Here is an 18,933-nt window from a genome sequence, read left to right on the forward strand (position 1 = left end):
ATAGTAAGGAAATACTCTTTTTAATAAAAATTCACAATTCTGAGTCTGTCCATCTCCTTATTTTATATGAAAATATGAAGATTTACTAACAATACATAAATCTTGTCTGAACGCATAGCAAATTAACTTTTACTTACGTGTGTAAATTTACTTATATGTATAACAAATATATATATATAAACAAATTTTCGTCGTATGAATGGGGTATTAGTGATTGAAATTAACGGTGCCATTTTTATCAGAAACTGAATGGTACTTTTTTTCGCTTGTGAGTTTCTTAGGGGGGGGGGGTGTCAACTTAGAAAATTCCTGTATAGGAAGGGAAGGGTTTGAAATATGAATGGTGGCTGTCTTGAGAGCTCCTGTCCTCCCAGGCTTAGACGAAACATTTAATATGTCTAGTCCCCCCCCCCCCCCCCACGCCCGAATTTAAGTTTCGTAAGTATCAATTTCTAAGAATGTATGACAGTTTGCTCCTATAATGTTGACTTTTGGTTTGGGAAAATTAGTCATTCGATAAGTCCTTTCATCCCCAAAATTGTACACAGATAACCGAAATAGTTTCTCAGACAGAAAGATAATTTAGCCTTCTTGCAAAAAGGCCTATGTTACATTTGGTATCAAATGTTTTCGGGGTTTTTTTTTCATTGTGTATTTATTTTTTGATTTGACATTGTCTGTTTCTTTACGTCAGTAGAATTACTTGAGACGAATTGTCACTTCCACTACGGCACGTACCTGTTGTGTTCATTAGCAGTTTAATCTATTTCTATCGCTGGCGACAGGTTATACCGTATATTGATGTGGACAACTATAATGCATACCGTTTGTTCAATGGTATATTTTCTGTACACCTGAACAGCGCTGTAAACGAGAAAAGCAATATGTATAGGATCAAAGATTACATGTAGACTGTGTATCGAACTGTCAAGGAGTATCCACTGTGTATAAAACTGTCATTCACCTCATACGTTCATGGACAGATGTTTTTCCGGACATAATTTCTTAACGTAGAAAGTGTTGTTCGCGGTTTCTTGTCGTACAAATATGAAATAACCAGTGATTTTTATCTTACATTTATTACAACGTTTATTGCAAGGAATTACGCTTGCTCCTTCAGAATGGGCTGTGTTCACACAACGTCATCCAAAGAAGACAACACGGTGAAAACCTTGTATCTACATCGTAAACTAACGAGGAAGTCCCGCAAACACGCGTCCGGCGGACAAACCACGGGATCAGAGCCCGAACCCGCTAACCCGAATGACCTTTCCATCCCTAGGAATTACTCTTGTGCAAGCATCCTGTCTTTGGATTTCCCCGTGGAAGGGAAGGAATATTTTAAGTTCCCCCGCTGGCGGGGTTACAAGATGTGTAACGTGTGTGACAAGGACGAAAAGATAGATATCACACTGACGATGGAAACAGCCAAACACAAGTTATGTAACCGATGTATGATGATCACAGAAATCAGGAACAATATGCAATCGTGTGCGAAGTCCAAAGTCAGCGCAACGGCTTTTGCTAACCTTTTGGCTTTGGTATGGTATTATAACATATACATTATGTATTGGTTACGTATATTGACGTATATTTTACGCATCTATATTTTTAATAAGATGGTTTATTTTTTGGCATATTGGCTTTTGGATTTGATGTTTCGTAAGTGACAATGATGTTAGTTTAATTTTGAGAGCGGTTGGTTTTCCTATTTCTTGGATCGAAATAGGACACATGACCCAAATATTTAATAAGATCATCATTCTAGAGTAATTTTTATAGAAGAATGAGTAATTGGTCTGTTGGTTCATTTTTTTTAACGGCTGATCCTCAGTTTGATGTCGTTCTTTTTAATAATGCTATATATTCCAATAATTTTTTTTTTTTTTGCAATAGAGATGTGACCCCAAATAAAATTTCTTTTATGTTATAAATAGCTCAAGGTATTCATAAAACCACGAAAACGAAGAGAAACTGTTGGGTTCGTTTACATTAAGCGTTATCATTTGGGATGATAAGGTACGATAATATTACAATAACAAAACAACAAAGAGACAGATAGGTAATGAATACCTTAGTTAGTAAACCCCAAAGGTGATTCAAGGGAATAGGTGTCGCAGAGGAACACGAGAATTTACGCTACATTGCTACGGTGATCAGAGTATTGTGTTGATGCCTTCCCATAGAGAGGTACGTGCTCTCCTATATGGTCTAAAGATCAATTAGTAACACACGTGTGTTGAATTGTCAGGTATTTTAACCATTCATGCATGAATAAAAAAATTCTGTGTATTGCATGCTTTTTCCCGCAGTACCACACGGAAAACTTTCGTTGACATTTAAGTGGAAGACTTACTGCGTGTCAAGTACTTTAGGGATGTCATGCATGTGAAACAATTATAAAATATATTCAGCTTTTTTATTTACTAATAAAAGTCAGAAGTTTAAACTTTTGAAAGGATTTTCAAGAGCAATATTCTCAGCAGATGCAGAAGATGAAACATTCCTGCAGTCTATCATTCAACAGTTTGAAAATATTACAGCGTAAAACGAGAGGGAAAAAGGGGGGGGGGGGGTATTTAAACGATTGAAATCTTGGAGCGTAAATATGTGATACTTCTTTCCTTTTAAAAAAAAATCAGATTGCTTTGTACATGTTTTCAAAAACATAAAATGCTTACAGTATACATATAGTACATGGTCTACACATGCATATATTAGGTACACTCACTGTACCAGGTTACGACTTCATATAATAATAATAAAAAGTAATTGAGGTATAGTTTTGATGGGTTCATGGCAGTACTTTTTGTTGTGTAATGGAGATTAGTCAGAGATAAGTGGAGGTTTTATCTAGACTGATGACCAGGAAGTATTAATTAAGAACCAGAGAAATTAGGGTTATTTTAGTTCACTCACCAGGGGGACTCTATCATATATCGTAACCTATCCCATCTCTCAGCGAATAGTTTATTACTGGCTATCTAGTTTGTCAATGAATTTTGTGATATATTAATTTGTTTTTCATGAATATGGAGGCTGCAGATCAAGCTTTTAAGATGTTTATGCAGATTTAGCTTTATTAAAAAAAACGGACACATTCCCTTGTAGTAATTCAGGCATTTCTTATCAGTATTTAGCACTAAGTACAGAGCTACCTCTATTGACAGTACTCTATAAGATTGACTGTATCTTACCTACCACATAAGTGGTACCTGATATACACAGGTAAATTTATCACCTGAACTAAACACCATTTACAGACACCTGTTTTTTTTTTCTGGTTATTACACAAGATGAATCTGTGATGGCCAAAATAAAAACTGTCATTTAAAATGTCTCCCCTGTTGTTTTTTTTTTTATGTGAGAAAAAACTTGCATAAATGAATATAAAATTGAAATTAACTTGCTGATAATGATGGGAAAATAAATTAGTACTCAGATGTTATTTTTTCCCTTTGCAGGAAATTATTTTTAGATAAGATTTTATTCAATTAAAGAATACTTCTTTAAACATCACCCCCCCCTTCCCCTTCAAAATTTAAATACTAGTACATAAATTTATGTTGAAAGTTCTGTCTTCTATTTCAGTTAAATGTATCTTGAAAATATTGAATAAAGTCACAAATTTTTTGCAGACTTTACAATTAAGCCAAGGGTTTCTGATCAGATCTTTGCAACTGTGCCTAAAGAGAATAGATTGTTACATTTATGTGTATGTGTGAAATCTAATATTATAAAAATATTTAGAAAGATGGATAGGTAGGGCTGGAAGAAAAAGTTAGGAATTACTAAACATAGTCAGAATTTGATAATTCAGTCTTATAATGCTCTCATTTTTTTTTTACCCCACCCCCACCCCCCAATCACAAATTTTAATACTAATTGGTTTTTTTTATATCTTTTTTTGTCCTGATATCTTAACTTTTAAAGTATCTTAATAAAGTCTTCTTGGTATATGTTTATCAACAATGTAATTGTAATATGATGGCATAGGTTATCATATGGGTGTTGCCTTAAATTTTATAAATACAGATAATGAAAGATTTGTTCTGATATCCTGTTTCATATCAGGGAGCCCCATGCAGGCTATTTTTTCAGCTTACCTGAGCTGATAGCTCAAATGATTTTATCTGATCACCCATTGTCTGTCATCTGTCTGTCTTCTCAAGAACCAATGTGCCAATTTTAACCAAACTTGTTACAAAGCATGTTTGGATGAAGAGGGGTTTAAATTATTAAAATGAAGGACCAAGTCCCCTTACAAAGGGGGATAATCAAGAAAGACAAAAATAGGGTGGGTTCATCAAAAAAATTTCCTTCTCAGAACCACGGGGCAAGAAATCTGAAACTTAAGTGGAAACGTTTTTTGGCAGCATAGATTCTAAATTATTCACATCATGATCCCCTGGGGATAGGATGGGGCCAAAATAAGGTATTCAATTTTTGCATTGAAATACATAGCAAAAATCTTTAAAAATCTTCCTCTCAAGAATCACTTGCCCAAAAAATCTGAAACTCATGTGGAAACGTCCTTGGGTAGTGTAGATTCTTAATTGTCCAAGTCATGACCCTTGGGATAGGATGGAATCACAATAGGTATTACAAGGAGGGAATATGGTAAAGCAGAGAATGGCTAAAGTTACATACGAGAGTGATGTGGCCCATGGACCTCTTGTTTAGGTTTTCTCAAGGATGAATGAAATGATTCTTAGGGATATGTTTGCCATGCTTTGCAAACAACACAAAATTGAAAGCATTCAATTCTATTGAACATTTAAAAATTTTTACATGTATTTGTATTTTTTAAGAAAATCTGTTTTCATTTTTTTTTTCTTAATTTGAGTTGAAACAATTCTTTTTTTTTTTTTGGTTGTTCACACTATAGTGTATAATAAAGAAGGAGTTGTTTATATTATATGGATGTCAAGAAATGACAAACAACTGATAATTAACTCCCACAAAACTTTTGTAAAACGTAAAAAATTTATGCCTGGTCTCTCACCTAACAAGTTCTTGCATATATGAATACAAAAATTAAATGACTTCAGAAATTTTAAGTGATATTGAATTTTAGGGGGTTAATATCTGAAACTCCCCTGCTTGTTTGATTCATTCAAATGGAAATAATATGTAAGGATTTTTTTGGCTTTATGATGAATTATAAGATATTGAATAAGTTGTTTTTCTATTAAATTGAATGTTCCTGAGAAAATTTATTCAATATGATAATGAATTATGGTCCAAAGTAAAGTGAATTTTTCTTCAATGCTGACATGTTTGTGGCACCATTCATTGGTATATATAGAGTACAATTATTCTTCTTTATAGTGCCTGAGGGTAGAAACTCCTGACATTCTTCATTTCCAAATCAGTGTTTCCATGGGAGAAGTTACGGATAAATAAGGGAATGTAAACAAAGTTGACCGAGGATTAAGTTTTGGTTTTAATGTATTTTCAGACTGCACTAGACTTGTCTGCTCCAGCGAGTGATGCGTTAGTGAAAAACAGAAAGAATGCCTGGATACAGCTAGCAGGTCACCCAGGTAACATTTCTGCATTTCAAGACGAATGTGCATTCAGGTTTTAATAATTCAATTAAATATTAACAAACTTAGCATTTCAGAACAATGTGCATTCAGGATTTATTTATTCATTTAAATGCAGAAGTAGGTCAACAACATATCAAAATATATCACATCTAGTGACACTGTCATTTTGTTATGCTTTCAGATGTCAATTTATATTCACAGCTAAATATTATTTAGCTACAATAGTGTACTATTATTTTATATACCAGGTACCTCATAATTTGATTTTAAAATGCTAGGCCACATTCCATTATTAATAGTTATCAAAACTTTGCTATATAAATATAATATTAGGCCAAAATAAAATTATAGTTTGTTTGGAATTACCTCCCGCCTCATTGAAATACCCCCTCCTGAATAAATTTTATTGACCTAAAGTAGGAAGATTTTTTTTTTTTTATTTAATCAATTTTTTCCCATTACATGTATCACATGCACCATATAAAACACTGAAATATAGATCTATGTAAAAATTATTAATTGTTTTCAGAAAATGTAACTTTACTAGAATCAAAGAAATATATTATTCAGGCGGCAATTCCAAACAAACATTTTTTTAAGGATGGCCTTATTTATAGTCATCAAAACTTTACTAAATAAATATATTATTATTTATAGTTATCAAAACTTTGCTAATATAATAAGGAAATCTAACTCTCATGGTCATCTTTTAAACTTTAAAATGTAAAATCCATTGAATGTCATTGGTTTTTGGAGCAATTTACATTTCCAAGTAACTACAGTGTAATTATGCCCAATATTGACCAAACTTGTATGGATAATGCACCTAAGAATGCACATAAGCAGGCATGCTTGGAATGGATGATCTGACCTATATTTTCTGGATGAGTGAACAGGTTAAAGTTCTTGAAACAGGTCCTCATTTCCAAGGCTAGCTGTATAAGGCTTATATTGTCCAAAACATGGATGATATATCTTCATGAAGACTCACACTGCAAGGATTGCCTCTGATGCTCGATCTGACCTAATTTTCAAGATGCGTGTTTAATAAAATGTTTTTAGATAGGTCCAGTTTCCTAATTAAATGCAAAGTCTGAGACCAAAATTGTAGAAATGTTGCATAGAGGGATGCACACTACTAGATTATCAGTTTACTGTGGGACTTTGCCTTACTTAGAAACAGCATTCTTTGAGTTGACCTCTTATTTGTCATGATCTGGTGTAAAGGTCCTTGTCAGTGAATGAGACAGTGAATTATTTTGCTTTAGGTGCCTTTGCTCCGGCAGGCCCCAGTACAATATGGAAGAGGAGGATCAACAGTAAAGACAGCACAGAGACAAAGGCTTACGAGACACTGATGAAGGATCCTGCTCACGACATTGTACCAGAGTTCTTCAGAGAGGTGGAATATAATGGAGAATGTATCCTTCACTGGTCAATCTTGCTAATTTGTAATTCTGATTCTCTGGTGCAACTCTTTTTAATGCCAAATCTTTATTTGATTCACACCGTGTACCAATAACCATAAATTGTTTTTGGTTATTTTTTAAGGATCATTATATTTATAAATTAAAATAGCATCTGATCTTCGACAAATACAAAACATTAGTGAAGATGGCCACACAGGTTTTGCAAAAATTGTTTACAAATGATAAATGATAAAGCCTTGGGCTTTTTGTCAAGAAGAAGATGAGAACAGCATCCCAGGGGTTGCAACTTTTTGGAAGTTTCAATCATTATGCTATTGGAAAATTCTATTATTTTCCTTAATTTTGTATAGATTTTATAGAAATAGAAGATCTTTTACAACATTTTAATAATCCAAATATTATGGATATAAAAATTGGAAAAAGGTAAGATTATAGTTAATTCCACTAAAAATGTCTCTAACTCTAGTAAGAAATAAAATACTCTGATTTCATTGACAGCTGGAATAAAAATTATTCAGAACATTTTATCCTTCAGAAGCACTTTTAATATAAGGATTAAAAAGCATTCTATTACAATGCAAATGTTGCTACATCAATCATAAAGTTTCACTTTTCACCCAAATGCAATCGTTTGAGGTATTAATTTTCATTAATTTTTCATTAAACATGTTCTGATACCTGGTAAATGATATTTTGATGTACATATTTTAGATAGACATTTTTCAGTAAAGTCATTTTTCAGCATACATCAGTCACATTATAACATACCTAATTCAGATTAAGATAAGTGAGAAATGATGGGCAATATCACTTTAAATGTATTAGTTTATATATGTACATACATTATTAAAAAAAAATGACACTGAAACATTATAAAACCTCTACATATTATTCATACGCATGTACATGTTTGATGGCATTATGACTTTTATGGACTCTGAAGCTTTATATATATACATTTTTATTTATTTATATTTACGTGATGACTGTTTATATCTACATTAGGACGTTTATGGAATCTGAAGTAAAGAATCCGGTCCTCCGTAAAGACTTGTACGACAAGATGGTTAAACTGTGTCCGGACGCCCCGACCCCCGAGGAACACAGCCAGCAGGCCATCACCAAACTCCGATATATGCAATTTAGGGAGGAGGAGAGTTCTACCGCAGATTACGGCTTCAGGATAGAGGCTATAAGGGTAGATAACTACATCACTATGTCATATAATAACAGGATAGAGGCTCTAAGGGTAGATAACTATATCACTATGTCATATAATAACAGGATAGAGGCTATAAGGGTAGATAACTACATCACTATGTCATATAATAACAGGATAGAGGCTATAAGGGTAGATAACTATATCACTATGTCATATAAGAACAGGATAGAGGCTATCAGGGTAGATAACTACATCACTATGTCATATAAGAACAGGATAGAGGCTATAAGGGTAGATAACTATATCACTATGTCATATAATAACAGGATAGAGGCTATAAGGGTAGATAACTACATCACTATGTCATATAATAACAGGATAGAGGCTATAAGGGTAGATAACTATATCACTATATAATATATTATTATGCTTCCTGTCAGTTTGTCTCTATATAACCCATACCCTACTATTCTCGCATAGTGGTCTAAGGATTTATATAGCGTAAGCATACTATGCCGAAATAGTGCACGGCCTTATTTTCTGAATAAAATTCTTCAATGCTCACACCGAGAATCGAACTGACGACCATGAGATTGCCAGTCCGATGCCTTATCGATTACGCCACAGAGACAATCACTGATTAGGAGAATTTTATTAAATATATAAACTTAATTTATACAATTGACACAAGAAGGAGAAAATAGACAAATATTATTTGAAAACAGTTATATTTATTCTAAGGAATCACAGATAGATGTGTACAACAAAGTTTCAAACTAATTACATACAGATCGTTAGATGAATTGATATCATGGGGTCATATATAACGCTTTTTTATATAGCGCTTGATTGAAGGATGTAAAAGAAAATTATCAATGAGAATCCAATCTGTAAACAAATCAGTCTTACTAACAAAACAGAAAATAAAGATGAGTATCTATAAGAAAATCCTGACTTATTATATAGAAAATACTAGTAACCTAAATAACTAAGCATGCAACTAATTTTATCATGAAGATTTTGAATGAGTTTTTGCAAGTGCGCTGTGTTATATACCATTATTTTCAGGAAAAAATCATATGGATTGCCGCATAAATAATAACAACAGTCAGCATAATAATACGACAAGATGGTTGCATTATGCATGTACTATGCCTAAATAGAGGAACACAGCCAGACAGGCCATGCACTCGCCTCCGATATATGCAATGATGTGGAAACCCTGCCTACGGCTTTAGGATAGCTACATGCATAATGCAACACTATTATATAAATAACAGTACTACTTCAGGATAGAGGCTATAAGGGTAGATAACTACATCACTATATAATAACAGGATAGAGGCGATAAGGGTAGATAACTACATCACTATATAATAACAGGATAGAGGCGATAAGGGTAGATAACTACATCACTATATAATAACAGGATAGAGGCTATAAGGGTAGATAACTACATCACTATATAATAACAGGATAGAGGCGATAAGGGTAGATAACTACATCACTATGTATATAATAACAGGATAGAGGCTGATAAGGGTAGATAACTACATCACTATATAATAACAGGATAGAGGCTATAAGGGTAGATAACTACATCACTATATAATAACAGGATAGAGGCTATAAGGGTAGATAACTACATCATTTTGTCATATAATAACAGGATAGAGGCGATAAGGGTAGATAACTACATCACTATGTCATATAATAACAGGATAGAGGCTATAAGGGTAGATAACTACATCACTATGTCACATAATAACAGGATAGAGGTTATAAGGGTAGATAACTACATCACTATATAATATAATAACAGGATAGAGGCTATAAGGGTAGATAACTACATCACTATGTATATAAGAACAGGATAGAGGCTATAAGGGTAGATAACTATATCATTTTGTCATATAATAACAGGATAGAGGCGATAATGGTCGATAACTAAAACAATATATAATAACAGGATAGAGGCTATAAGGTTAGATAACTATATCACTATATAATATAATAACAGGATAGAGGCTATAAGGGTAGATAACTACATCACTATGTCATATAAATAACAGGATAGAGGCTCTAAGGGTAGATAACTTTTTAAAGAATGGAATACACACCAGAATGCCAATCAATGAACATGTACATAATTTTGTATTATTTATTGGTTTAAGATATAAATTTATAGACATTGAATCCTACATTTTTATTAGCTTAAGTAAGTAATTACATGTAATTAATTATCAGTCTTTCTGCAAGGGAATAGAATGGTGTACAACAGTTCATAAGGCCATGAATAGGCATATATACTGCCAGTTACTGTAATTTTTTCAGATCCTTCATTAAACATCTATGCCTCTATGCACTCATGAAATAGATATTACTGTTTCTGAGTATATATATTACTGTTTCTGATAATTCTGTTGCCATGGATATTTCAATATTCCAGCATTGATTTCTCTCTACCTATATATACAATGCAAAAAAATTGTGCAAACAATTAGGAAGGAGAAATTGGATATGTGGAGAATAGTACAAAGAATTACACAGCAGTATCATTGATTTGACAGAGATCAGGTTAATAGCTGTGTAGGAGAATAGAATCTCCAAAGCCTATGTTATAGTGGTGTTATATATAGTAGCTTATTAAATGACAATTGCAATTACAGTTATTCTGAGCAACAACGGTGACTATTCTAAGGATATAAATATCATTAAAGCTAATGAAGCTCCAAGTAATTACCATATCCACATCTCAAGGACATTGCTCTATTCACAAGATGTTATGGAGTAAATGCTAGGGATGGAAATAAAATTTGAATGTGTATTTATAGTAATGTTAACTATCATGGTATTCTTCTCACTATCAGCTTACTAACAATGTAATAATAACATTATATAAAGACTATTGTACTAATACAATCAAACATACAATATTATAAATATTACACCAGTGGACATTTGGTTTTAAGTTTGAGCACTTTTTAGCTCAGCAGAGTGAAAGTCATATTTATATGGAAGCATTCTTGGTAGTGTAGATTCAAGTTTATTCAAATCATGCCCCCAAGGGTAGATTGGGACCTTGATGGGTAATTTAAGTTTTCAAAAAAAGAGCTTTCATGGGAAAAAAGAGTTTTCATGGGAATACATAGGTAAAATCTTCAATAATCTTCTGCCAAAAATCCAAAGAACAGAAGCATTCTCAGGTAGTGTAGATTCAAATTTGTTTAAATCATGTTCCCAGGGTTAAGTTGATCGATACTTGCATACAAAGTCATGTACACACTTGATTCCAATCTGCTTTTTCCTAGTTTGAGTGCTCAGGTTAGCAAAATGGCCCACGGGCCTCTCATATCAAGTTGGAATAGTACTGAATTTTATGTCTTTAAGGTCAGATATGTTTTTGTGTCTAATGAATTAATATTTCTAGCTCCTTAAAATGTTTTTTTTGTTTACAATGTTGTTAATGTGTCTTGCAGGTGTCGGGTGAACCTCCTACAACAAATTTAAAGAAAGTGAAAACGGTGGCACAAATAGAAAGTATTCTAACAAAATTCATACAGGGTCAAGATTCTGTGCGGTCCAAGTTTCATAGTAGACTAAAATACATCAAAGAGAAATTCGAATCATCTACATTTCTTATGTCTCACCAGGTAAGGAATTGAATTTCTTTTTTTTGTATTAGTATTTCAACATCTTGAGAATGTTTGCAATTGATTGGTAGCTAGAAAATAGCTATTACAAATGAAATAATGGTGATTAGAGAGGGCATTGTTTTACCATTATCATTATAAAGCTTATCAAAATATGAAGTTGTCTTGTGTCACAGGTAAAATCTATTAATACACTACTTTATTTGTTACAGATTATTGGAAGTTCTATTCTGTTTATGTTTGATGAGCACGGGAATACTGGGGCCTGGATGATTGACTTTACTAAGACTGTCCCTATCCCACAAGGCAAAACCCTGACACACAGGGAGGACTGGGTCCTGGGGAACTGTGAAGATGGCTACCTCTTTGGTGTGGACTCATTAATAAAGGTAATTTTTACAGGGCCTGACATATAATTATATAAGAGGAGGTTGTTGTATAAAATCGGCCTGTAAGTCAGCTGGTTTTTCAAGGTTAGTTTATATTAATTAACTTTAGGGATGATTCAAGGAAGGTGCCGATGTATATAGGAAGTCTTTCAGCATTACTATATGATAAGCAGCTCAAGGTTTTTGGCTCAATGAGGCCATAGGCTGCTGTGAATTGAAGTGATTGCGAACTTTCCATTAATTATATAACAACTTGGCCAATTTTAACCAGAATCACAAGAGACCATATTCTTTGATAAATTGATGGAAAAGAGTTTATACATTAATATATCCTCTTTGAAAGCTTTTTTGGATAGTTTTACACTGTACCTTTTTATTGTTAGATATTTGAAAACCTTGACTGCTGTAAGAGTTCCTCTAGGAATATTAACACACCTCACAACCAGGAGGATGGGTAATGATGGTTTGATGGTAGGGAATCCGCAATAAGCCCCCAACTCAAGAATCTCAAAGTGCATCTGGGACCACTAAAGGACAGAGGTCTAGGAGAGTTGCATGCTAGCAGTGTTCATGATAGGAGATATGGCAAGCCAGTGAAGACCTGTGTTTGTCATTAATCCTGACCAAAATTGGGATCAGATTTAAGTTTTATAACGTTGATTTTATAGATGCATTATCTGCAAATATCCAAATCAATATTGATATACAGTCAAGTATGACTTGAACAAGATATTAAATGTAAAAATAAAAAGTATCTCTATGATTTCACTTCACCCAAGTTAAAAGCTCACCCAAGTTAAAGGCTCAAGAAGCTTCCTGATTGGACGTTCAAACAGTATCCCTAATTTCTTCACTACTGGGTACATCCATTTAACAAACATCATCAAAACTTTTCGAAAATTTGAGATTTTTTTTTGTCGTGTAGATTGAAACTTTCATACCCCATCGGTAGGGTTTGTCCTTAAATCAGATTCAAACATTAAAGAAAAGGCTTTAAACTGACACATGTATTCTACAGAACACCAAAGCTACTACATACAGTATTAGTCAAATTAAGATACAATATAGAAGCATCCTCATAAAGTAAGATTAATAATCGCTCTATTCACTGTAAAATTTTCTTTTATGATAATTGTATTTTCATTCAGAAAACAAAATAAATAATTAAAAATTGTCCACAAGAACAGCATACTTTGATGTGCAGTAGTTGATTGAAATTGCTAATTAAAGTAAGAGTTTACCAAGGGAATAACAGAGTTACCTTTCTTGTCCTTGGGTCTTAAAACCTTAAGCAGTTGCCAATAGCAAAACTGCATTTGTCAGATTTTAAATTTATGCAAGCATTCTCATATTCCATTTGATAGAAATTACTCTCAATCCTCAGGAAGTCTTTTAGGCCCTAAGAAAACTTGGTTTTGAAAAATCATTTTTAAAAAGATACAGGCTTCTTAATGTATAGTTAGACAATAATTTTGCTCAATTGATATGTAAGTATTATATATAATTAAACTGAATATCAGTGTAGAGAACAATGTCTTTCTCTTAAGGCCATGATATTTATTTATGTTAGTTATTTGTGAGACACAGGCAAACAATGTGGCCCATGAACCTATTGTCTTAAGAACACAACCTATATTTAGACGGCGATTATAATGATTGTATGAAACTTTTTATGAGTGATATAGCATAGTTAAATTTTGTATAAATCTGTTTATATTTGTTTCATCTACCATGACAGTGACCTAATCGAATATTTATATAGGTCAAACTTTTTCAAAAGTGAAGTAAAAAAGGGTAGCAATTTTGCAAGTGTAATGTTTCAACACAGTTGCCTTTAAGGTATCAATGTTTAAAGTCTCAATATGCACTACTGATGTAGAACTTTTTTCTTGATTTTAAGGTATATTCTGTAGGCTTTATTGAACAATGACCACCAAATGGTCTGTATTATACATATTTGTGATATTACAATGTATTTTAATAAGTACTATGGAATCATTTTATCTGAGGGCAAATTTTAATGGACCGCTAAAATATTTTCAGTACCTCAGGATAAAGAATTTAATATTAAAAACCTAGATTGAGGAAGCACTAAACTGCTCAAGGAAAAGTTCTAGTATCAGGGTAGTTTTAGGCTGTTGTGGTGATTAGCTCTTTTATGTAAAATAAATTACCCTGGTACATAGAAATCTACAGTTAATGAAATTCAAAAGAACAATTTTCTCATTGTCCTAAGAACTTTTTTTCATTAGTGGTTAGAGCTTCCTTAGAAATCAATATTCCTGGAGACAGTTTATTAGATTTTTGAAATTTGACCTTTTATGACACTAATAATTCCACAGTACATCTTTTATACTTTTTTCTACCAGTATATTAAACCGTAATGATATTTGCATTCAGTAAGTGTGCTGAACAGTTAATGATACTCTGTGTATAAGTCAGTATCTTGAAATGCAGGTTACTGGCCTGTAATGTAAACCAACTTTTTATTCGTCTATGAGAAATATTCATGATTTTAGCAATCTTTTTAAAACTTACAAATATTTTTCTCTACAAACCAATTGTGTGTTTATGCTCAACACACAAGTAAATTTTGTTTCCTTAGATGCAGTCGTGGATTGGTTTCAAACTGACCAATCACCAATAAAAGATGCCATGAATGAAATTTAAAAAGTTTACAGTAAATTTTAATATGAAGATGGCTTTAAATGTTACATTTCTTGTTCAACATTAAGGTCTTGCATATGTGTCGTATTCAATACATTTGTATGCATATAAAATTATAAATATTGTTGCAGTGCATTTTTTAATGAACAAATTGTGCTGAATGTGCATTACTTAAAATAAATATTTACCAAAAAAATTAAATAGTTTGTTTAAAACAAGAGGCCCATGGCCATTTTTGTTTAAAACAAGAGGCCCATGGGCCACATCGCTCACCTGAGCACTGTGGCTAGGAAAAAGTAGAAATTGGTTTATTATTGAAAAGTTTAAATCCAAAAGTAGATCCATGACAAATCATGGCTTTGCTATATTCTTGAGAAGAAGATTTTAAAAGAATTTTCCTATATATTTCTATGTAAAACTTTGGTCGGCCATTGTGGCCCCGCCCTACCCCCGGGGGTCATGATTTGAACAAATTTGAATCTACACTACCCGAGGATGCTTCCATATAAATATGATCAATTATGGCTTTGCTATTCTTGAGAAGAAGATTTTTAAAGAATTTTCCTATATATTTCTAATGTAAAACTTTGGTCGGCCATTGTGGCCCCGCCCTACCCCCGGGGGTCATGATTAGAACAAATTTGAATCTACACTACCCGAGGATGCTTCCATATAAATATGATCAATAGACCCTTTTCCTATGGCATATTTTCCTTAGGAGTTATTCCCCTTAGCCGCCATCTTGTAGGGCAAAGTAGTGAATTTACCTCTGAGCAACCAATTTTAAACATGCATGCAAGAAATATTTACAATCTTAAAATTATGAATTAATAGAGGATTTGACAAACATATATTCATAAGAAAAATAGTGTTATCTTTACCTCAGTAACCAGTATAACACATTGAACTTGGTTGAATAATGGAGGGATCTGAATATGTTGCCCTACAATATGGCGGCCAAGGGGAATAACTCCTAGACAAAATATGTCATAGGAAAATGGTCTATTATGGCTATGCTATTCTTGAGAAGAAGAATTTTAAAGAATTTTCCTAAATATTTCTATGTAAAACTTTGGTCGGCCATTGTGGCCCCGCCCTACCCCCCGGGGGTCATGATTTGAACAAACTTGAATCTACACTACTTGAGGATGTTTCCTCATAAGTTTCATCTTTCCTGGCACAGTGATTCTTGAGACTCAGGTGACCTATTGCTATCTGTTTTCGTCCATCGTCGTCCGTCGTGCGTCGTGTGTTAACATTTGAACATTTTCAGCTTCTTCTCTGCAACCACTGAACCAATTTCAACCAAATTTGGCACAAAGCATCTATGGGTGAAGGGAAACAAAATTTGTGAATTTCATGATCCCTGCCCCCCTGGGGCCTGAGGGGTGGGGGCAAAACCACTAAAATTAATGCAATCTTTAAAAATCTTCTTCTTTACTCCTGGACATCAAGCAGTCAAACTATTTGCATGATTGTAATCAGCACTGAGTCCTCTACCAAAATTGTGAAATTCATGGCCCTGGGGTCAGGGGTTCTAGTGCTAGGGTGGGGCTAAATAAGTATATAGTGAAAATGCATTATTTCTTTGAAAATCTTCTTCTCTGCTCCTGAGTATTAAATAAACCAACTAAGTACATAGTATGATGAGCAAGAGTGCCTCTACCAAAATTGTGAATTTTATGGCCCCAGGGTCAGGGGTTCTGGTGTTAGGGTGGGGCTCTATTTGAAAATCTTCTTCTCTGCTCTTAGATATTAAATAAACTAACTAAGTGCATAGTTATGATGAGCAAGAGTGCCTCAACCAAAATTGTGAATTTTATGGCCCCAGGGTCAATGGTTCTGGTGTTGGGGGGTGGGGCTCTATTGATTATATAGTGAAAATACATGATTTCTTTGAAAATCTTCTTCTCTGCTCCTAGATATTTAATAAACTAACTAAGTGCATAGTTATGATGAGCAAGAGTGCCTCAACCAAAATTGTGAATTTTATGGCCCCAGGGTCAATGGTTCTGGTGTTGGGGGTGGGGCTCTATTGATTATATAGTGAAAATACATGATTTCTTTGAAAATCTTCTTCTCTGCTCCTAGATATTAAATAAACTAACTAAGTGCATAGTTATAATGAGCAAGAGTGCCTCAACCAAAATTGTGAATTTTATGGCCCCATCGTCAAGGGTTCTGGTGTTGGGGGGGGGGGGGGCTCTATTGATTATATAGTGAAAATACATGATTTCTTTGAAAATCTTCTTCCCTGTTCCTAGGTATTAAATAAACTAACTACGTGCATAGTTATGATGAGCAAGAGTGCCTCAACCAAAATTGTGAATTTTATGGTCCCAGGGTCAGGGGTTCTGGTGTTAGGGCGGGGCTCTATAGATTATATAATAAAAATACATGAATTTTTTGAAAATCTTCTTTTCTGCTCCTAGGAATTAAATAAACTAACTAAGTACATAGTTATGATGAGCAAGAATGCCTCTTGTAAAATTATGAATTTTATGGCCCCAGGGTCTGGGGTTCTGGTGTTAGGGTGGGGCTCTATTGATTTTATAGTGAAAATACATTAAATCTTTGATAATTTTCTTCTCTGTCTCTGGGTATGAAGCAGATGAACTACCTATATAGTTATGATGAGCAAGGGCCCTACTGCAGAATTGTGAATTTCAAGGCCCCAGGGTCAGGGGTGGGGGGGGGGGGCTCTACTTATATACTGAAAATGAATTAATTGTTTGAAATATGCTCCTTTGTATTTATAAAACATTTATTTATTTTTTGATAGGCAATTTTAAGGGTGCCTTTTAAAAATTTGTGCAATGTGTGGACCTAATATATGTCAGGGGTTTATGTCACATTGTTAGGGGCACTACTGATTATTGCTGAATATTACTGATTAGTTGGAGTGCATTTTTGTTCCCCTACCCTGCATATGAGTATTCAGTAACCAAGCTAAGCAACTGCTAAGTGTAGTTATGATGATCAGTGGTGCCTCTTTCAAAATTGTGAATGCCATATAGCATCTGGCTTAAAACATGAATCAAATTCAATACACTGTAACTGGGAAGTTGTTGCATAATGCTCAGGTGACCTATAAGGCCCGTGGGCCTCTTGTTAAAACATACACTAAATTTTTATTAATTCCCAATTATCTCCCCTTGTATGAGGGTGTGGCCCTTCATTTGAACAAATTTGAATCCCCTTCACCAAAGGATGCTTTGTGGCAAGTTTGGTTGAAATTGGCCAAGCGGTTCTTGAGAAGAAGTCGAAAATGTGAAAAGTTTACAGACAGACAGATGGACGCCGGACAAAATGTGATCAGAAAAGCTCACTTGAGCCTTCGGATCAGGTGAGCTTATAAAAAGTTAATATGGTCTGACTTTTTCAACAAAATTGTTTTTAATACATTGGTACTAATGTTTGTGAAGATTTGACAATACATGTATTGTAGAAAAAAAATGGAAAGGGTGGGGGGGGGGTAACCAGCCTTTCAATGAACATTTCATACCAGATTGACACTACATGTAGTACTTAACATTACCCCAACCCATCCCCCTCCTTTTGGGATTGTAAATGCAATTTGATGCCTTTACGAGTTTTACACATGTATGGAAGCAGTCAGTACATGGACATGAGAACACCACTTTGAACCCCTCCCCCCTCCACACACACACAAAAAAAATAATCTTAGAGGTGCTGTGAGCACTGAGCTCACTAAATAATACCCCTGCCTCCCATATGATAATAATGGCAAAGTTCATGTTTTGCACAGGGAGATCCAAATTAATTGTCTGATCAAAAAGTAAAATAGGAGATGCACAATGGCATTATGTAATAAAGAATCTATGAAAGTATCATTAAATTTTATTCAGTGGTATAGGAGGAGTTGTGGACAAGAGATGGATACCCTTCAATATTATAGAGAGGATGGCAGTGTCAATGTTTTGTATGGGAAACCCAAATATGTGTCGGATCAAAAAGAATAGAGGGTGCACAATGGCACTATGTAACCTAGATTCTGTGAAAGTCTAATTACTATCAATTTCAGTTCAGTGTGAAGTTTTGCATTATACGTCACAATCT

The 18,933-nt window shown here is 33.8% G+C and overlaps 1 protein-coding gene across 1 annotated transcript; it reads left to right on the forward strand.

Moving 5' to 3' along the window:
• The first annotated feature begins 775 nt into the window (after positions 1-775).
• LOC134280729 (inositol-trisphosphate 3-kinase homolog) lies at positions 776-15,054 on the forward strand. The gene is made up of 8 exons (XM_062763184.1): positions 776-1,541; positions 5,462-5,546; positions 6,821-6,973; positions 7,333-7,405; positions 7,988-8,180; positions 11,624-11,797; positions 12,010-12,186; positions 12,570-15,054. The coding sequence occupies exons 1-8, from the start codon at positions 1,122-1,124 to the stop codon at positions 12,642-12,644; spliced, it is 1,350 nt and encodes a 449-aa protein (XP_062619168.1). The 5' UTR covers positions 776-1,121; the 3' UTR covers positions 12,645-15,054.
• The last annotated feature ends 3,879 nt before the right edge of the window (positions 15,055-18,933 follow it).

Source organism: Saccostrea cucullata, unplaced genomic scaffold, assembly GCF_032062105.1.
Source record: "Saccostrea cucullata isolate Sc308-1 unplaced genomic scaffold, CSIRO_AGI_Scuc_v1 ctg67, whole genome shotgun sequence".
Classification (NCBI taxonomy): Eukaryota; Metazoa; Mollusca; class Bivalvia; order Ostreida; family Ostreidae; genus Saccostrea; species Saccostrea cuccullata.